This window comes from Chelon labrosus, assembly GCF_963514085.1.
Source record: "Chelon labrosus genome assembly, chromosome: 19".
Classification (NCBI taxonomy): Eukaryota; Metazoa; Chordata; class Actinopteri; order Mugiliformes; family Mugilidae; genus Chelon; species Chelon labrosus.
The window spans coordinates 19,938,045-19,960,604 of record NC_140352.1 but is presented as its reverse complement, the minus strand read 5'-3'; the positions used below and the strand labels follow the sequence as shown (position 1 = coordinate 19,960,604).

Genomic DNA, 22,560 nt, shown 5'->3' with positions numbered 1-22,560 from the left:
ACACGCTGCTGTTTCCAAACACAATCTTTTACAGTCATAATAGAAATATGAGTCATTGCTTATTGAAAATAGAGATACTATTTAGCTTACCTTGCTACTTTCTTGCTGGAAAGCCTCTTGCCAGCGCTGGATAGGGAAACAACAGGAAAAATGGTCAGGAAGAGAAAGGGATAGAGGAAAGAGACACCGTCTCCTGGTATTCCTCCTATCCACCCCCTCCCTCATCCCTCTCTCTAGTATGAGAGGAGAAGAGAAAGGGCATGTTGAGGAGGCTCTTTAGTACGTGCTTTAGTAAGTGCTGGATTTTTATTGGAACTAAAGCTACAAGGTATTCAAACCACAGCAATCTAAAACAAACACACCAGCATGTATTGATCTAACAAGTGCTGATGCAGGATCAGTTTGGTGTAACATATTAACATGTAACCGTATGACAGATACTTAAATTAAACCTATAATATAGGTTTAAATGTTTCCTGAAAACAATTACAGTTCGAAACAGTGCCACGTCTTAGCTTCACACTATTGGTAAAACAGACCAAATAGGCTTTCAGAATTACTAAGTTTCCGTAATACGGCTACGGGTCTCTAATCCCGGATCAGCACGTCTGTTCTGATAAAAGCAGCTTCTTTGAAAAGTTTTACTCGACTACCAGGAGGCAGTCTGCTGCAACTCAAAAGAAGCATGAAGGCAATGACGTGAAGAACACAAGTAAACAAAAACATCAACAACACTGAAGTAGACATCACTCACCTGTGATACCCACGGGTTTTGACTCTTAGTAGAACCCAGTATTTAAAATGCAACTATGAAGCTTACTTTCAATGCCGTTCATTATTTATGAAGGACAAATACTCATTTGTGTAGCTGGCAACATCAAAGAGGAACTAGCTACCATCATCTAAACTGTAGCTGCTGAGTTTTTCCATCATTAAATTCAGCTAAAAAGCATGCAGGTGAAGAAAGACTGGGAACAGCGGGAGGTAAAATGGGCTAAAAACCGATCCACACAATACAACATGATGTACGTGCACGTACATTCCAGCAACGCACACCAACGCCGTCGCTTCTCCAACACAGCGTGCACACATTATGAGGACATGCGAGATACTGCATCTAGTCGGCACTGCAAGCACATTCACACAGCTGGCAACCAGAGGAGGTGGTGAATGATGTGTTACCTAGTCATCTCTAGGAAATTGAGGCGGGTGGAGAGGTCCTCGAGACGACTTATTTGTTTGTGACACTGGCTACAGAAAAAGTCCAGCGCCTCCTCCCTGAGGAAGCTCTGAAAGCAGTCAGGGAGAGAAGCGGGTGCACTGGAAAGAGGAAACAGGGAGGAAAAAGAGGAGGACGAGGAGGAAGTGGTGAGTGACGGAGACGAAAGGGGGGTGCATTCAGGTGGGATAAGACACCTCTGGGGGGGGGGGGGAGGTTTTCAGTGACATCAACAGGAGAGTTTGAAAGAGTTAAGTGTGAGGGCTACCGTGAGACAGAGACGTGAAACAGACTGTGCGGCTGTGATTCTGGATAGAGTGAAGAAACAAAACATTTCTAAGATAAAGAACGATCTGTTCTCTCTTCACTCACTGAGGCCAAGCACTGTTGTGTATTTAACCTTTCCTATGAACACCTACAGAATGGTTAGTATCACGTTACTTACATCTAAATGTAACAAACAGTTTATTTCTTTGTCTGCCCTCTCTAATCACCTCTACCGGCCATTCAGGGAGAGTCAGGTTGGAGTTACGCAACAAACTGGCACATGTTCCCCTTTACGTAGGCAGAAAGGCTGCGTTACAGGACAGACTGACGGCCATATGCACCGTCACACTGAGCCGTTTTCTTCCGACATTGTGAAGGAACACTTTGTTAAACGACGACTGCAGTGACAGCAGAAGTAACGCAGCAGTGTGTGCGCACATGTACTAGAAGTGCTGTAATATGTAGATAGATACATGTGGGGGCGTGTGGGCAGCTCGGCAACGTGCAGGAAAAAAAACGAGCGCGATTGAATCAAAACACGGTGACGCATTCGCACCGAGTGGGTGAAGTTTGTGGGATGCAGTTATTTATTTATTTTTTATTCTGTGTGAGTGTGTGTGTGTGTGTGTGTGTATGGTTTTTCAGCCACCAAGCTGCTTTCTCCTCAGCTTGGACGGAAAATAATGTTTCACATACAGGTTCCCACTTTAAAAATATATACAGACTCACTTGCCAGTTCATTAGGTGCACTAGAGAAAACAAATTCATTTTAATCTAACAGGCGAGCATTAGCATTTCTTTAAAACGACCGAGAGCTGTTGGTTTGAGTGGGTTTTCATTTTGGAGGCAGTGGTTTGTAGTTTTATTGAATTTTATTGTGTTATTTTGACATCTCCACTTTGTTCAGAGGTTTAGGCTAAGTAACAGCCACAAACTAAGTTTGATCCTTTTGAAGAGTGTAGTTTGTGGTGCTTCTAAATTGTATTTAATTATACAGTTAAATGGCAAGTGGCTGTTTCTAAGCTCTTCTATCTTTTTAATTCTAAAACATAATTAGACATAATATACATATATATAAAATTATATAAAATGTAGTTCCAGTTATGATAGGCAGCCTTTCTCTAATGATAACAACTCCTACAAAACACTAGAAATTAGCTTCAAGTCTTCAACAGTGATGACTGAAAGAGTGCTATTAGTGCCGATCCGTTACACCAGCTCATTTCCACATTGTCAATGGGCAACAGTTAAATGTTAAGAGCTTCCTGGCAAGCCAAATCACAGAAATATCGCCCAAGTGGGATTTACGCATTATCCAGCTTAGAGCCTCTGATGAAAAAAAAAAAAAAGAGGAGGGGCAGGGGGAAAAAAATGAATGGGAAAAGGCTGGGACAAGATTTAAAACTGACTGGTGTGATGAATCAGCTAGTGTGGACATATGTGTGTGTGTTTTTGTTCTCACAATGGAACGCAATAATGTGTATCTGTGTCCCGGCAGCTGAGAGGCAAAGCTTTCTTATTTACTGTCTGTCACAGAACACTTTGTAACAGATGTCACCTCTTAAGTCAGCCTGAAAAACATTTAGTGAGACCAGTAAGGGCCGATCAACACCAGCCAGTGAAACGGAGCACAGTATTTAGCATCACATCCGCATTTTCATCGTCTTCGCAGCAGCGAGAGTAAGCCCGATGGAATGAACTTCACTCCATCTTATCTTGCCCTTGGAAAGAAAAGTAGGCAGACAGAGGTGGGAAGGACATCTCCCAACAGCTCTTATCAAGGCTTGACCTCAGCGTCTTTGTCGAAAGACAAACATTTTTTCTGAGGAATGTAAAGAGATGGAGGCCTGGAGAATGTGACAGTGTCACACCTCTTATCAGGAAGATAAAAAGAAAGTTGGGATTTCACAGCCTGGTGGAAATATTAATACTAATGTGAGTTAACTAAACTTGTGTGCTTTACATTAAAAAGACAACTTTCAGGGCAAAAAAAGCAAAATATGTTTTTGTTAAATTAGCTAAAGGCTGACCCTGTTTTGTCCTTATTGTTGTAGGCTGGATGTGGTTGCGTGGAGAAGATAATGTCGTACCTGGGAGAGAGCATTGACGAGCCATTGACCTGCTCAGGGGACTGTGTGAGAGAGGAGTCACCCTCTCCCTCCGGCCCTTCAACTCTGCTCTCCAGCAGCAGCTCTGAAGTGTTACTTTCCCCAAAGTCCTCAAAGTGTTCCTCCTCTCCACCGATGACCGACACCAGGGAGTGGTTATGGAGATCGGAGTTAAGGGAAAACCTGAGGGGCACATACGAACAGATGACAGTGTTACTGACCAAGTACACAACAGCAGCAGCAAAATTTACTTCATATCTAAGACGAAAATAGGAAAAAAGAGAGGAAACGGGCCAGGTTTAGAGAGGTTAACAACTATAATTATCCAAGAGGGTATAATTGGGCACAGAACTATAATCTCAGCCAAAACAAACAAGGCCCAGAAGCCCAGAACTAACTAGATCTCACTATAAATCCACAACAAGTACAATTAATCTTTCCCCTAGAAGAGCGACGATCAGGACAAATTCGATTGCTCGTCTTCAAAGGTAATCTGCTAATTCACATTAATCCCATAGGCTGCTTTGGCTGAAACAACATGTCTTGTGCCTCCTTGGTAATGCAAAACCACAATGGCAACACCTGAGCCATGTGAGCGGAGCCTCCGTGGAGTTTTATGCGGGTTAAGACTATAGAAAGGTTCTGTGATTTTGGCTCTCATTCAGCAATTGTCTGGTTTTCTTACACAACTGAACAAAAATCTATTTGGTGGGTCAAGAAGTCCTGGTTGCACATTTTAGTTGCAAGAGTTTCAGGACCAAAAATCCTTGATCTGCATTAACAGGAAAGCTGGAAGGTGGCTTTTCCTGTTGTTCTACGGGATGTTAGACATCTTCAGCACACAGGACGAGGATGTCTACATCAGCAGAAAAGCTGGAAATCTCAGCATACGATGACAAAGCTCATTTAGCTTGTTTACAAGAGTACTGTCAAACAGTTGTTAGATTCAAAGCTAAAATGTCACCTTAATTTAAACTATAAGGGTTAAACAAATAAAAACATAAAATGACATTTTGAAAGCTCTTGTGAGTCATTTGATGAGGCAACAATTTAGTTTCAGCTGAAATAGTGTCCAGAGAAAAACATTAGGCTTAACTGGTTAAATAGTAACACGGCCAATTTTATAGGCACTTACCCTTTATTCTGGTTCTTACTAGTTGGCCCCATATTGAGGTCCCTCACGTCGAGGGACGGTGAAGAGAGAGAACGCATCTTTAAACGCCGCCCTCCACTGCCCTGGCGTGAAAGCCTCGGAGCAACTGGAGTTAAAACCCCTGACAACCAGAGTGGAATCCTGAAGTTTCACAGGTTACCCCAATTTAAAACAAAACCACAACTCCAGCTTGGAGAAAACAAAAATGCCCGGGCTTCTAAAAACGGCACAATCTGTGGCGCTATCGAGCCGCCAGTCTGCAGTGCCACGTAACGTATGTTGCATTGTCTGCACCAGCCCAAAGACTTTAGGCTGTACCGGTAAGGGTTGACTGTGAGTGGCTTAATCAGATTTGAGGCTAAGCAACGGCCAACAGACAGTCCTGCTGACTGTCCAAGAGCCAAATGTGTGTGGGACGCAGGGTTAGGACAGGGAAGGGAGGGGGAGGCTAATCCTGTTAGATTGTTAATCTCTGGTTCAGTCCGTATACTCCCATCCTTAATACGTCTTTGGCTGCAGCCTACATACAGTGCATTTAGGTTCATTCCAATAATTAGCCTTGGATATCCGCAAACATGAACAAGTTTTTAACTTGGAAGCTCAGCTAAAATGTTAAGAAATGCCTTTTACAGACTGCCTATAAAATAATTTCCGGTTTTATTGTTTTTTTAAATTATATATATATTTTTTTATTTTAGAAAATTACAAAAATGTAAAATAAGAGACTTCAAGACAGTATTCAGTAGTCGCACCTTGGGCCACATTCATAGCACTGAGCCTGTGTGTATAGTTCTCATTCAGACTTGCACATCTGGACACTACACGGCCTTTTAAGAGTTTCAAATCTTTGGAAAACACATCTAAAACGAGGGAATATAAAGGTCACAGTGTCATACAGTCAGCAGTAGACTTAGACGGTATGAGTGACTGGAAGGGGGGAATCAGATTAGTCCTTGTGAAAGAAAAGGAGGGAAACAACAAAAAAAAAAAAGAGCTAACTCAACACTTCCTGGAATTCAAGGCTCACACATGGAATGGGAAGTCCAAACACATGCGTGCCAGGCAGACCACTCCAATCCGTCATCAAGCCGGACGGACAGGTCACACAGTCAGCAGATTAAGCCACAGAGCTCGGCACTTCCTCTCGTGTGTTTGCCCTTTAAACTTTAACAACAGCAAGGCTCTGGTGCAGTCATGTTTGTGTATGGTAATTCAAACTGGGTCATGGAAAAAAATAACTCCTTGAAAACAAGCCATGCATTTAGGATATTACTGATTGAAACCTTGCGTGGATTGAGGGATGTGTGTAAGCATGAGACACTCCAGATCACTTGCAATAGATCTGAAAGGCAGTAAGTCACTGTTCTGTCTGCTTCAGTGCTGATGTTGAGGGGGATCATTAACTGAAGGCAGATTTACTAACCTCTACTAAACTTTAACAAAAGACACAAGAGGAGCTTAAGTCCAAAGAGCATTAATAAAAATCACAGAGAGAAAATCACGAATGGATTGCAGTAGCTTCCCAAATAACACAACAGGTCGTCCAACTCCTGCAAAACCAGAAGGGTTAACTTTTTTATAATAAGCTGAGAATTTACAGAAGATGAGTAGCCTCTTTCCAGTCAGGAAAAATGATAACGCACTTGGACACAAACCACCATGAGTAAGGAAAAGTGGGAAGCTTTCTGTGTTCAAGGTTTCTTTTGCTTATGCACTGCAAAGATTCCAGCTTATCTCTGAATCACTCTTCCGCTGTACAGGAAACACCAGCAGTACATTTCCCTACTCAGTAAGTGAAGTTTTGTGAAAGAGACGAGCTCGACAAACAAATTAAGGAAACGTTAAAGAAAGCAAACACAGAGGGAGGGTAACATGACTGACGTCCTCCACGTGGGTGTGTCCAAGGGAATTGAAGGCATTAAATGAAGATAGTGGTGGCGGTCTATTGCCTCGGTTTAATCTGCCTGTCTGCTGACCCATATACAACCAAAGCGACCCAGTGTTGGCCGGGCAAGCCTCGTAAAACCACCTGATCTGCCTGAAAGGTCAGCGCAAGGCAGCTCCAGGGCAAAACTCTCAGATGGAGGTTCAACACACATTACTAGTAAATTCTGTAGCCAGCAGCGATTATCAACAGCGGTGGATTAGAGTCAATGCTCTACGTATGAGTCATTCGGGGTCACAACCAACCTCCTCAGCGTCAGACACAAAGCAGAGGCTGTATTTATGTCCAGGACATATAAGTGTGTTGACCAAACACGATATACAGAGGTTAAGGGAAATTTACACCAACCTATTTCTGCCATCTTCAGGGTCGTGCAGCGCGGCCTCGATGCCGCTATCCGTCTCCACGTCCTCGTGCATCTCAGGTGGTACCAGGGCTCCCGTGTCCTCATCAGTGAAGGTCTCACACTCACTGTAAGTGCTCTCAGAGCCCAGGTACGCGCTGTCCGTCACCTCATTTTGCTGCAGTGACGGAAACAGAACAACATCAACAACATTGCCAGCATGCTGATCAAACAGGATATTTTTATATATTTACAAATGTTTCAACCGGGCCTATACATGGATAGATATTATATGTGCGAATATATAGCGTGTATCTTTAATTGGTGTAATCCAAATCAAAGTTCTAAAAGGGCACACTGCTCCATTTCACTCTTACCATCATTATAAATACAAATGAGACAGGAGAATTATTTGCTTCATTTTAAACAATGTGTACATCATTTTAATCTCATCAGGTGTGTTAAGAATTATTTATTTTTGGCAAGCAGCACACAACAAACCTACAGGTTGATCAAAGAGTACCATTTCAGAGATCTATCTATTTTGAATCTTCAAGTCTAGCCAGTAGGCAGCGACACCATTTCAGACAACAACAAATCCTAGAGCATAAACAGATTTCAGAGACAGTCTGCTGTGTTTCAGATGGCAGTACCAAGCAGAACCTGCTGCACCGACACCTCTAAGCAACAAGTACAAACAAAATGAGCAAGCGTGCGGATTTCCAAACAACAAATACCAAATGCTGAATACGGCTGCATGCCAAAAAGGGGACAGTTGAAAACATCAGAAACTATAAACACGATATCAGGTATCAGAGCAGTAAAGCAACAATGTAGGTCATACAGCTGACTGAGAAGTAAAGCAGAAACGTACCAGTCTACACGAAGTGTCAGGAGAACTGAGGCCCAGAGGAGTAACAACCATGCCCAAAACCATTTGTTCTGTAGAACTCAGTGACAGGAAAGCCGACCTGCCACGAGAGCCCACGAATAGCTCCTAGTAATGCTCGCTCACCTTCACTCTCATAGGGAGTGAAAGGGAGAGTGTGTTGGAAAAAAATACTGTTACACCTCGTTCAGCTCCACTGGGTGGTCAGAGGGGTGGAGACAAAGTCCAAAGAGCAACAGAAGTCAGCTGTGACGCTAAATCAACGACTACCACCTTTTCGCGCAGAGTGAAAGCAGCACACGTTCGGATGAATGACTGTTAAATGTTTTCTGGCTCCTGGGAGCTTCACTTCCTGACCCAGTGTGACAGGATAAATCATTAAGTCATGTTCTCCATGCCTAGAGCTGCACAGTGGACAATGAGGACTATACATCACAACAACCTGCCTCAGCTGCCCGACTGTGTGCTAACAGAAAATGAACATGGTGTTAAAGCTTTAACACAGTGCCAACGCTTCGGCACATGTGGAAATGCCGCTATTACTCCCAAGAGTCATAACTTGAGACTGAAATGTTAAAGTTGGCAACGGCAGAAAATATTCAACAAATGAAAAAATGTGGAGGATGGGGCGTTCCATTTCCCTTATGCCAGGCCTCAGCTGTACAGTCTCACCTTGCTTGTTTTGAAAGCAAACAGGGAGAGAACAACACAGCCATTGAGAGAGGAACCTCTTTCTGCCAGAAACTCGAGGAAAAAACAAGGCCATGAACACAGGTGTGGCGTCCACTTCAAACATGCACAAACTTCCCTTGAAAAAAAAATTCTTCTTCTACATTCCAGTAAACAGCAACCACAGCGGCTGGAATATTTCATGAAGAAAATACCTTATAAATAACTGGGTATATCGCACACACAGAGTAGATCAGATTCACTTCTAATATTTCATACATATTTCGTTATATTTTAGTCTTTCCTCATTCTTTAAGTGAATTTTTCACTACTGTAAACTGCATCTATTTTGTGTCAAATAACCTCTAATGAGGTTGTCACCAGGTACACAGGGATGCAATATTTTTCTATAAAAGTATTTCAGAAAGATGTCGGATTTAATCATTCAATTACGAACTCATGCAGGCAGGGACTAATGGGACTGCAGTGGAGGGATTACATTTGTCTAGTACATGGACCTGCACTTCTAAACCCCACCAAGAGGGGGTGCCGACAGTACGCAATGTGAAGCCACTAAAACAACAGTCACGGTGCAGCAAAGCTTGAAGGGCACACAATAGCATGAACCTTTCAATTTCGCAGAGGCCAGCAAAAATGATGGTTAAATATACAAGTTTCGTGCAGAAGAAGAGACAGGAATTCCAGATATGCCAAACCACAACTGTAAAAACACAAGTCTACACACACACACTAACACAGAGACACAAGTAAAAACTGTTGCACATTCCAGCTAATTCAATATTTGTCAAAGAATACTCAAAAGCCTCGCCTGCCAGATGCTATTTGGTGTCAGCCAAACCAGGGTGTTCAGTCTGAGGAGAATTCACAGAGTGGTAATGATAGCTCTGCAAGCCACTCGCTGAAACTCAGTGGGAAGAGGGAGAGTGCACGGGGAGTTCAGGCTGTGGCCTTCACACCGGGCTGCTGTGTGCACCAATGGGAGCCGAAAGGCACAACAACTGGACCACATACACACACTAGAGAGAGCTTAAGCCTCTTGTCTGGGGCCTCACCTCATCGTACTCCTCTGGACAGCCCACAGCTCCATCCCCTGGACTGTAGTTTACATTGTAGAGCTGTGGCTCTGGGCCTGCAGATATGAGAGGAAGAAGACAGGTTTAATGTGTGCACAGTAAACAAAGTCAAACAGCGTCGGAGGCTCAACAAACACAAGACCGGTGTGTATAGTACCAACGTCCATGTGCAAACAGACAGCTATTGTACAGAAAGAACAGAGAGAGAATTCTTCAGCAGCTACATGACACTACAAAAGACAGTGGGGAAATATTTAACCAAAATGTACAGTAGCAGAATTACTGTACGCCATAAAAGTGTGCATATTCTTACACATCCACATCAGAATATAATCATTAGTCAATACTTTAAATGCACTACACATACAAGTACACATCATGCAATTAAATTCCAGGAGCTTGTTATTATTTTTCTGCTAATAGACAGCAGTCGTGGATATTACTTTATCCCTGCCCTAGTTTCCTTTTATTAAAATGTCTACTTGAATGTCTTCCACAGAGATCAGTGATATGACTAAGCTGACTCTGGGTACCTACTGAAAACTGCTGGGCCTCTAAAGTCAGTAGAAATAATCTCAGACTTAATTACAGAAGTGCTTATCCATCTAAAAAATGCATTTTTTTCAACTGCAGTTTAAAAAACTAAGTACCAGGACATTCTGGGAATTGATTTTTTTTTTGTTTAGAATTATATTATTTAAGTTTAGAATAGGTATTAAATTGTATTTGGCAAATTAATAAAAGCAGCAGCTGTGGTTATCCATTTAACCAACATTTTGCCCTCTACTAGTGTACTTAACTGCAATCAGCACATTTAAGAGTTTGTGCCCTAGCTGCCCTACTTTGGCATATTTACAGTCAGCAATCTGAATGTGATGTGACAGCAAACATTATGTAACTCTGACACTCATATTTCATGAGCTATACGCTGTCGAGCAATACAAGTATTGGGAAAAATAAAACAATAAAAAGAGACAATAAGCAGCCCATATCCCACTTACAGCTGTCATTAAAGGGCTCAGCTGAAAGAACCTGCAGACCAAAAGTGTAATCTGAGACGAGTCAACAACAGCCCCCATCAGCCACTGCGGCTCCTGTATCTAGTCAACAGAGCAGTGAATAGCACCCTACCGAGAGAACAGAACACAAACAGTGTCCTGCCAGCAGACCCAAGGGTTTTTGTGCCCCTGGGTCTTATGTAACCCTTTGCTCTTTGAGTCCCATACACACTCTAGGCCTATTAAAGTGAAGTCTACAACGAATGGGACCGTACCAGAGAAGCTGGCTTTAGCTGAGCAGCACACCTGCAGTCTCTTGGCATAATGTCAGAGGACACATAGTTTTGTTGTTCCAGACACGCCATATCCAATATGGGGCAAAAGGTATTTCCGCAGCCTGGAGGGATGTATTTATTAAAAGGCACCCTTTTCAGTGTTACAGATATGCAATTTAAAATAAGAAGGCGGAGTGCAGTGAGGTTTATACTGAAACTAAACCACGGGCTGGGAGCTGGATGAGCAGGTTTCGGCCTCCGTTCACAACAGGGATGGGAGCAGTGGGGGTAGAGAACACGACATGGATCTAAAGGGTCCAAGAATCAGTTGTTTGGCTGGAAATTGACAGGTATACTGGAAATCTGTCAGCAGTGTGCGAGCCACTTGGGAAACTAGCGCAAGTGTCTCATCTTCGCACACTAATGAGAATCTGTGTTCCAGAAGGAAAAATCTGATTCATCTATTAGATGGGTTGTCACAGAAAAAAAATACTAGAGAGACGCATGAAGATAGGACGGTGAGTAACAGGAACACGGGACAATGATCAGTGGCACCAATGACATCTTTGTTATACGATATATGGCCAAGCCAAAACAAAACAAACCACAACAGAGTGGTTGTGAGCTAGTCTTTTTGGAAATTTCAGACAGCTTGTTTGACAAATGTGTCAATATGTGGCAATGCATCATGCACGTCTGTGCTTTCAATCTGACATACAACACACGTAACATGGCAACTACAGCAATGACTAGAGGGAGAAAACTAAGAGAGAAACAGAGAGGAGAGGACAGAGAGGACAGTAAATAATTAAGGTGAATAGGACTCTCTGCCCAAACCTCATCTCTCGGCTACTCCCGCTCTGAAACCTCGCCAATCAGACCATGTGTCTGTGCATCTCATGCTTTCCAGTTAATGACTTATTAATGGTCTGAGTAACCAGAGCTGAGCAACCCAGAAAGCCTTGGGAAAGAGTTTTACAAATCAATAGCCTGGGCGGATTGAGGCAAAATTTACACTGTTTCACAGTGACATCACCAACCCACGTACAGTAGTGTATAGGAAATAATGTCCCTTTGGTGTACCTACATCTATCATGTCCACTCCACATGACAACAGAAAATAGCTCAAACTAAAAGTTAACTGAACATTTAAATGGGGTTAAATGTATATCAGCCCACGCAATCAGCAACCTTTGAAATCAATAAATGAGGGTGTGCAATAGTTCTTAAAAGTGGACCAGGAGGGCATCAAAATGGTTAAAGAATATTATTTTCAGTCCAGTTACAAAGCATTTGGGCCAGTCTTTTATCCCTTCCTTTAAGAAGCCCTCAGATCAGCTTAGAGACAGATGTGAACATGACAGCGATTTCTGGCACCATGGGTAATGTGAAGCGATAGAGATAGGTACTGGAAACTAAAGCTGTCCATGTGCATGCTCACATAAATATGGGTCAGGCAGATAAAGTGACAATAAAACCACTAGTACACACAACTACAAGCTAATAAGAGCTTAGTGTATTTACATAAATCAAAAGTGAGCCATTTGATGTCAGAATAATTTCAGTAGGCGGGTTTCATAAATCACTGCATGTAGAACCTCTAGTCTCACAGCTAACCGAGTCCACGGGAAAAGATCTTGCAGGGAAAACAATAAAAGTAGAAGTGTGTGTGTGTGTGTGTGTTGACTCACCTCCATTGCTAATTGCAGAGATTCCACGGTGGAAGTCTTCAAAGCTTATGACTCCGAGGCCGCTAGGATCCAAAAACTTGGTCAGATCCTTCACCTGAAAGAAATAACCAAACAACCTTTTAAACCAACATCACCATAGCAACAAGGGAAAAAAAAAAACACATCTCCCATAGAGCGAACATTTGTTCTGCCTAGATGCTTTGAGATGATGTAATAAATTATGTAAAGGGAAGTTTTCCACAACGGGGGCAGATGACTTAGCTGCAATGTTCACATACTGACTTTAATGGAAAAGCGCAATGCAAGCAGATCAACAGAGCAGTATTTTATCTGCACATGGGCTACATAAAACTAGCAGGAACCTGCTCACTCGCATGACAGTTTGACGGCAGAATTATGTGATTACAGTGGCAGAAAGTCACCAATAAAACACTTCTGACCGCCACAAAAAAAGATCAACTTGCTGATGTCAAGTGTTTGACTGTACTGGAATATGGGCAATAGTCAGTTTATAAGGACTTTACAGTGTCTTAAACTTATCAAATGGAAAAAAGAAAAATGCTGCTGAAAGCCTAACAGTTAAAGACAAAGGGTTCTGCTATGCACATCAGGTTTTTTTTTTTTTTTTTTTTTAAGTAAAACAAATGTTTTGAACAAATAAGAGTGATATTCTTACAAAACACAGCTGTGATTGCGTTTTAGTTTCATGATATGAACCAATTCACGGATTTGCCGACATAAACTCTGCTTCTGGGTTATGTAAGTGCACCTACATACTCTATGTCCCCACAGACGGTAGCCTGGCAACTTCAGGATGTGTGCTTCAGTAATGACAGAACCACAGAGTGGAAAAAAACAACAGTGGACTTTGGATGACCATTTTGTTTAGTTATACTTTCTAAATGTATGTGAAACCTGATCTGTACTGAGAGGATTTATTGGCACATCGCCACAGCAGCCACGTTTCCAACACAGAACTTTCCCCAGGGGCTAAGCTACTCGGTGCGTTTCCACTGCAGGGACCACGGAATAAATTAAGTTCGTTCAAAAAGTCCCTGTTCAGGTGGTAGCACAGGTAGAACATTTCAAAAGTACAGGACTACTCTGGGGGACAAGGCGCCGTGCTAAACATTTTTGATTGGTTGAGTACACACGCAGAATTGTGTCCAACAGTAGCTAATCAAATCAGCATGATTACATTAAGTCCAGAATTTCCATCATTTTGAATGTACTTTCCAATACTGGAAGTCTCTATTCCACCAATGAATCAATGACTGTCTCCAGTCAGTTCCACTGATGCCTGTCGTTCTTTCAGACTTCTGCAAAACTGCGACCTACTCTACTGCCTAATACATCGTCTCTTTTATGTCAGTGGTCTAATTTGCCTAAAGTTCACCGGTCTTTGGACTGTGTTGGAAAAGCAGACACCCAGTGGTGTGAAGGAAACATTTTGTTTTTTGAGTTCCTTTGGACTGAAACTTCCAAAAGATGGGACCTAGACGTGAGCGTCTAACCGCAAAATTATCTGTGGCAACGAGCAATCAAAATCTACTCAAACTAATAATAAGCTAAAAAAAAGTGGTTCTAAAAAAGTCAAATGTCATCCATCGCAAAATTGCACTAACCCATGATTGCTGTATACTTTCAGGCTTATACATAACGGACAGAATGACTCTAGGTGGGAGGGAGCATGAGAGTATGGCGTGTGAGGTTTCTGTGGTTTGTGCTCACTTATTCCTTGAGAAAGTAAACACAAAATGTGAACAAGGCCATTTTACTGAGACTGATTCTGTGTGTGGCTTCTCTCTCTCTCTTTTTTTTAATATCAGTTACACATAAAAACAAGTTGATCTGCTTAGCAACGCTGAGCTCTGACTCAAGAGGCTGAGAAGGCTGGTTTGGTGAATTAAATCCAGCTGTACTTAGTGAGAGAAGGGGAGCGACTGGCCTTACTGAATGGTGGTTAACAGTATAATGTTAATTTTAGTGAGTGCTATGGTAGATTTGCTGTATTTATAGGCTGAAAGGGCATTAGAGAAAACTGTTTTTTTTCCCCCTCCCAAGTGTTGAACTCGTGAGGAGATGTCTGTGAGTTCAGTGGAAGGTGTTTGAATGCAGCCGTTAGTTTTCCATCTCTCAATGCAGCATCGCGGTTCACAGGAAATAATTTAGTTCCATGTCGCTATTCAGAACCACCTCACACTGGGTGAGGTGAGAAACCTGAGGTGTGACTGGGAAATTTTCAGCATCTGTCCTGGTTCAAATGACGTTTTTCATGTCTGTTATAATAAGCACAGCATTAGTATTAGTTAATGTTTCTGCTGTAAAACACTAGGTGATTATACTATAATAATTCACCACTGAACAGGCTGGGTAGCAGAGCAATTTTAAGCTACTATATTGTGGAAACTGTCCATGGCCTACATCTGGGTTTGTCAAGCAGTGCCAGGCCCCTCAGGTCTTGTGAGCAGAAGCTGTGGCTATTCCTAGGTCTAACCTAAAAACTAAAAGGTGAGTTTGATTTCAGTCCAGCAACATCACGGAAAAGACTCGCCGACGCTTTTAAACGGTCCCGATCCAAACAAATTACTCAAGACCAGTCTATCCTGCTTAAGATTTACTTTACACACATCGTTGGGATCACTGTGTCTTGTTGCGGAGCAGTAATTTATGTACTTGTTCTTGTTTTGACTGTTACTGTGTACTCTTTATTTGACCAGCTGACTGCATCTATTGTGTTCCCGCATGTTTATTGCTCTACAAGTACAGAGTTTGTTTGCAGTCCTTAAAATGACTCCTTAAACCCATTTAAAGGTTTAAACACTTCACTGTGTCTTTTAACTTAATTTATTGACATTTTCCTTTATATTTAAACATGTTATTCACAGTATTACCATTCATACTGCATTTTGTACTACCAATATCAGGCTTCCACTTTACAAACGGAGCAATGAGAGACAAAAAGAGACTAAACTCAAACGCAACTGTCAGTTTCACTGCCTGGCGGAGCAGTAAAGGCACTGTGGTTTTTCTGTTTCCTCTATTTGTGTCTAATCAGTCCCGGGGCACGCCTGAGCGCCTCCACGCAGACCACTGTTGTGCATAACCCCGTGGAGAAGAATACCCTTTGGTGAGAGTCTTTCCGAAAGGGGATTTCACAACAGTTTCTAAACAAAGGTCAGATAACCATAATCATAAGCCTAGAGGGGTTGGCAAAAGATGATCTAAAAAAAAAAATAAATAAAAGGATGAAAAATCTTTGCAAATAAAACGTTAACACACATGCACACAAAAGTGAACTCAAGAGAGGGGACGTTTCGGGGCATGGGACATTCCATTGTGGATTAGAGGGGCAGTGCATAAAAGAAGCGGGTGCGGGGAGGGAGGCTGGCTAAAGTAGGGTTGGTAGTGTCAAATCACAAGGGAGACGCCACCACAATGCAGTTCAGTGCGGCTTTTGTGCAGAATCGGGGTCAAAATCAGACTGAGCGGTGGTTAGAACGATCTCTGCAATAGCTGAATTCACAGATCGGATGCGTATCTGGAGGCCATTTCACCACTGAAGACTAATCTAGTGAAGACACGGGAGGTCAGCATTTATTGGTCACGATGTTCCCAACAATGTTCAGAGATACAATTTACTGCCATAAATGAGATGGTTTTATGACAATAACTTAACATCTACAGCAGAGACTACAAATCAAACTTATCTCAAGTGTTCCCCTGAGAAATATGCTTGAGTGGAAAAAGAGGAACCGTAATCCAGCACTTGAAATCGATATAATTTAATAGAAAGACATTGGACTTCACTGGAACATTAACTTAATTCATATTGGCAAGTGTGCGCCTTGTTTCCCCAGCAGAGCAACATGTAAGCAGTGTTTTGTCCTCTATTTCAAGATTACACATTATATGATAATATTCAAACTACAAACACAATACAGCATTTGTGTGCGCGTGTGACATGGTCACTATCATATCCTGGAATAGTTCTGGAGAAAGCATTTGCATGCTTAGCATACAAGCGTCAGCTGAACATGAATACCTTCCTGCTGTCTCTGACAGGTTGCGGGGAGGTACAGGGTGATACCTGTGACACATGCAAATCTTGCTTGTTGCCCCAAACTATAACAACGTAAACACAAATACAAATTCCTACTGCATGCTTGCTGAAAAAGGCCAAGAAAATCAACTAAAAGGAAACAAACTGAACCAAATGCTGTTTATCACACTCATATATAAATAAAAACAGTGTGACAGGGTGAGCTTTCCCTTAACCCCACTTCCATTTGGCTTACATCCCTATGGGCAATTTTAACTGTACATTTTTAACCAGTGTTATTTATGGATGTCTTTAAGCATAAGCATAACTTCTTGTCCTGTTGTTTTCTCAACCGCATGGTATAATGTCGCCACCATGACCCACAGTATAATTTCGGCAATCGAGTCGCTCAGGCGTGGAGGTTATTCAAACTGCTTTTATCTCCAGATGACTGAATTACAGGGGCATATCAGGGCAATGCTTATTCAAATATGAAAAGTACATTCATCTGTATTCCTAACTGATATGAGAGCAATGAACCACTTGGTACTTCCAGCAGAGTGTGTGTGTATTTTAGCCTTGTTACTGTAGATGAGACCTGACTTTCCCAGTGATCCTTGTGTACAGCTAATGAATGCCAAATCCACTGAGAGGCTACTTGCATTACAAGACATTCCACAAATTCTGAGGATAAGCCTGTGTGCCGCCGCCTTACTTACTGTAAATGAAAAAAATAGTTACTGAAGGCAAACACGCCTTCGGATCATGAAAGGACAGAAATCTGAGCAGAGGCTTCTGTGAGGGCACGTATTAGCTCATGCAGCACTTGGAAACCAGATATCCATCAGCTTACACAAAGAAAGAAGCACACGTAATCAATCTGCACAATCTGGTAAGCACTCCAAGGAAAACCTTCCCAAAACCCAAAAGAAATTGCTGGAAATAATGTGCAGTTGGAAAATTCTCCCAGAAACCAATGAGTATAGAATAACAGTAAAACAAACCACACCTATGAAATAAAAATTCACTCCCGGTGTCATGTAAATGTGTAACCTTTAGAACTCGCTAGCATATCAACAGGTGGAACTGATTTACATTAAACTAAGATGACAAAAGCTCTGGTCCTACGTCCATCAGAACAAGGCCACGGGCATTTTGTGGTCAACACCCAAACCATGAAGTCCCTCTGACTCAGGAAAATACATTTTACTCTTAATCCTTCATTGCCTGCCTGGGAAACTGCAGATACCTATGGCTAGACACGGGACAGATCAGGGGCAACAGAAGAGCTTTGAACTGGGAGAGAAGGGATTAAAAAGTATTAGTCAGTGAGCATCACACTCTGTGCGTGGACCAGTACCCATGCTCACCCAAAGGCCCTGTTAGTATGAATATAAAAAGTATATACGCGAGTGTAAAATTAGTCTGAAAGTGTTTAGAATATTAAATATTTGCCTGCGCCTCTCCCACAACACAGACATGTTGTGGGAGGTGTCACACAATGAAAGAAAAAAATATTCTCTCGGGCTAGTCCTGACGCCAGGACATGAAGAGGCGTCGAAGTTATGGCACGAGATGTTAACTATGATGCATTATACACGAAAAAAAAAAAAAAAAGTGTCGTGCCTGACGCCCATCTTCAGCCCCGGTGTGATAAATCTTTCTATATCCTGTAGTCTGAATCGTTAAAAAAAATATATTGACGTCATATTTCATTTTAACTCATGCGCCTTTGAAGCATGCTGTCGGGCTCGTGTCTGTTCTCAGACCATTTACATCTGTCCTTTCACTGTTATATGCAAACCTGACAGGAACTCAGTCCGATTCTTGTAAACCAACCAGCATTTAAGACAGGAACAGAAACTGAAGTAACTTCCAACTCCGTCAGATTTCTATGCTCAAAATTTTACTTTCAGTTTAAGAAAACACAAACATGTAAATATGCTGTATATTACTCAAAACTTTAAAGTTCAACGGATTTTGAATTTTACCAGCTGTTTCTTGTGTCCTCCCTTTATTCCTAAATGTTAGGGAATAAAGTTAAAGGCCTGGTGCAAAGGGGAAAATACAGAAAATGGGTGAGGGTCATGGGAGGAGTGACCTGCACCAGCCAAACCACAAGAGATAATCCCCAAACCACGGGATGCGCACATGGAGAGATGAGACTTTGTCATTTGACATATGGAGGAGTTTCAAGCCTGACAGAACTCATTACAGACAATATGCTTGACAGACTGGATGGTTACCCAAATCCTAGCTTTTGAACCCCGACCAAACATAAATGACAAACTAATCCAGGCATGGTATTAATCATATGCTGTACTATTAGCGTCATGTATTACACTGAATGTTGGGAACTGCTAGGAAAAACACAGACACCCAAGCAGGGTTACTAAGTTACTACTTCGATATGTGTTAGGGCAACCTGATTTTAGAAATGACACACACATATACCAACTGTACTAATATATGTTGGAATATTTTAGGCTTCAGCAGATGGATCTTGATTGAATAACACTGGCTTTTTGCTGCAAGCCCTCTAAAGTCCTGCAGAAAATCAATGATAAATCATTTATGTGTATGGAGCCGTATCTTGTTTTACATGGAATTTCGTCCAACATACATTAAACAGCAGGTGCCGGCTCAAAACAGGGAAAAGCAAAGAAAGGCCAGACATCTCACCTGATCAGCCCCGTAGGCGGCAGCAAACTCCATAAACTCCTCAATACGAACGAAGCCATCTCCATCTTGGTCTAAGGCATCGAACACAGCTTTCAGTGGGGAGACATCTTCCTCCCTGGTGTTCACAGCTGAGACCACTGGCAGTGAGTCATCTACCACCATCTTAGAGAGCGAAATTGTCTCCACAGCTTGATCACTAGTCCATCCAGACTGAGGAGATGAAGTGTTTAAGTCCTGGACTGAAAAATCAAAAGGAGGTACTTCGTGACAGTCTGAAACCTCAAGCTGGTTAGCATCTGTCAGCCTCTCATCTTCCTGCCGCTCAGCTGGTTGACAGGGGACAGTGGCATTCTGTACGCCCTCCTGTGGTTTCAAGTCCCAAGATTCGTCCTCGTGGACCTCCTCAACAGTCAAACACAAATCCAAAGCCATTGCCGTATTCTCCTGATTTTTGGCTTCTGACAAAAAATCGTTTTCCATCAGATCCTTAGATGCAATCTCCACGGAGTTACTCTCAGTGGTGAAATCACCATGGATGAAGGCATCTTCAGCCAGGGGCAGCGTCAGCGATGGAGGTTCATCTGACAATCCCAGAGCGAGTGAGTCATTCTCACCTTGTTCCTCTGAAGGAAAATTTCTAATTACAGCCACTTCTGCGTGTACTGCCTCTGACTCCTCTGTTGATACATCTAACGGCGTATCTGTACAAATAACAGAGGCAGGACTGACAGGACACAGGCTAAGACTGCTGTCAAAATCGGGAACCTCTAAATCCAACAAAGGCACAGATCCTTCAAAACACTCCAGTGACGTGCTGATGTGGTTATGCGGGAGGCAGTTCTCAGGTAAACCTTGCAGGGTTGAGCTACCAGTTACAGGCAGGTCAGTCACTTGATCAGGGAATAAACCTTTGTCTCCAGTTTCAGGTGACAAAGTCTCCCTGCCCTGTAAAGGCGGATGACCCGCCTGCTCGTCTCGTGACAGGTCTACCAGCTCCTCACTGACACCCTGTGGGTTCAACTCACCTGAAGACTCTTGGGTGAGACATTGTTCACTTGAGAAGAGATCTACTAACAAAAATGGGTCCCCTGCGTCAGTCTCAGAATTCCTCTCAGAAACTTTCCCTTGAGAGGACGACACACTGAGGTTTATTAGCTCAGCCTCACTATTGAGGCCATTTGATCCCTCAAGAGGGAAATCCTGTGTAAGAGTCAGCTCCTTGTAAGCAGAGTTTTTCCCAGTCACATCAGTAAAGTCGGGAGAAAACAGCCACGACAAAGTGCAGTCACTGATTTCATCAAGTACCTCAGTTTTTTCTTTGTCACACAATTCCTCTATATGAGTACCATTGCTAGAAAAGTGGGAATTAGTAAAGTTATCTCCTTCAAATTGTAAATCTCCACAAGAAAAATCAGAGATGTTTATAAGGTTGTCCAACTGTGCCGTCTTCTCTACAAAAAGAGTTTCTCCATCTCTTATTTGGGATGTTTGATCCTGATCACCATTTCTGGAATCCAAACCTGTGTGACCAGTCTTGTTTTGACAGGGCACACCTCCATTGTCCGAATCCTGCGTTTCAAATCCCAGAGGAAATGGCTGTTCTGGCTCCCACTGTGTGTGCCCCAAAGGGGCAGACAGGACGGTCGATTCCATTAACGCTGGCTATATTCACCTCCACAAACTTTAGAAAGCTGGTGATGTTTTATCTCACTGCTGTCGTCAGGATCCAGCTCTTCAATTTTAATGCCATGCTTTCTTATATTCATCCTTATTTGAATCTTGAAATAAGTCTGTCCCTAGAAGCATCGTTTATGTTTAACATTTCAAAGCTGCTGACATATATTTAGACCTTTTTTATACATTTAACAGTAAAACAGTGATGAGGAACGGTTTAACAGTTTGTACTCTAGTGGCTGCCATCCAAATCTCGACAACAACGGTACCTAAATTCAGAAACAATGCCAATGACTAAGCCTGGCTGAATATCGAACCGATGTGAGGGTGCTCTGACTCACTTCGCCCCTTCCTCTCATGGCAGGTCCACTCCTGGTTGTTGTCAAACGTCCCAGCTCCTGTACATCCACCGTCAAGATGCTTCACTTCGACCAGGACGCTGCTAAATCGCCGACACAAACGTCTCAGACCTCAACTGACACAAACTCAGCCACGAGCCCCCTTTCACACAATGACGTTACGAATTAACGCGATAAGTCACGAGTGTTTGTCAACATTAGCTCCCTTAGCCGATTATCTCATCTTATCCACGGCGAGCTAATTTGCCGAGGTGCCGAGAGTCAAGCGAGGCAACGACGTGACCACAGTTGCTGAATCAACCCCGGACTATAACGTTAATGTTAATCGTCTCATTATGAAGCGGGTTACCACATGTGTCGCCTGTCGCCGTCTGTCCTCAAGTGAATTTAAGCTAACAGCTAACTCCTCCTTCGAGCATCCCACTTCTCTCGTTCCATTGGCCGGGGAAGCTGCTAACTGACTAGCTAGCGAAATTAGCCTATTAGCTAACACACCAAACAGCTAAGCTTCTCCCCCTCCTCTCAATTAAAGAAATCCGAATCTTATTTTCGTTATGTCACGGTATTAGGGGTAATTGCGGAAAAAGTCGCCTTGACGGTGGTGTCCAGAATTATGTCTTCATTTCGATGCCAGCGGCCAATCCACCTGTGTCAGTCAGAAGACAGGCCAGACAGACGAGTGACGAAACCCTTCTTTCCACCTCAAATTCCTCTTCTGTTCTCGTCTCAAAAACACGTCCGTCACCGTTTCCTCCGTCGAGAACTATAGCGAAACGGTGTGAAATCTCAGGTTAAAGAAGCTCCGCCATCTGGCAATCAGTCCATCGATGTTGATCACAGACGCCGAAAGCTCTCGCATCAGCATCAGCAGTGTCCCATCCTCCTCCTCCTCCTCCTCCTCTCCTCCTCCTCCAGCCGCATACACACACCACTGACGTTTCACGCAAGCGTACAAAATACCCCGCAGTACCACTGGCTTCACAGCATCTGGGACTTTATTATTTGCCTTCGCTAAATACACGAATGGTTCTCAAACACTGCCCACTGTTTTGAGTGTTTGTAACTATGTCCACCCCTTCTCTCACGTGGGTCAAAGTTCAGGATCAGCTCGAGGAGCCCTCAACTAAAACAGGTATTAGGTTTGTATCTCCC

The 22,560-nt window shown here is 42.8% G+C and overlaps 1 protein-coding gene across 2 annotated transcripts in view; it reads right to left on the bottom strand.

Annotated features, from left to right (window-relative positions):
• Positions 1-22,286, bottom strand: part of rab11fip3 (RAB11 family interacting protein 3 (class II)) — a 28,286-nt gene extending 6,000 nt beyond the window's left edge. The window contains exons 1-7 of one of the 2 annotated variants that reach the window (XM_084567186.1): positions 19,376-22,286; positions 12,652-12,745; positions 9,667-9,743; positions 7,041-7,213; positions 3,577-3,777; positions 1,183-1,320; positions 91-126 (exon numbers count right to left, since the gene is read on the bottom strand). In XM_084567186.1, coding sequence (XP_084423312.1) covers positions 91-126; positions 1,183-1,320; positions 3,577-3,777; positions 7,041-7,213; positions 9,667-9,743; positions 12,652-12,745; positions 19,376-21,028 — 2,372 coding nt within the window. In that variant the 5' untranslated portion in view covers positions 21,029-22,286. The remainder of the gene's footprint in view (positions 1-90; positions 127-1,182; positions 1,321-3,576; positions 3,778-7,040; positions 7,214-9,666; positions 9,744-12,651; positions 12,746-19,375) is intronic. The other variant, XM_084567187.1, reaches the window with a different exon arrangement.
• Between the last annotated feature and the right edge of the window lie 274 nt (positions 22,287-22,560).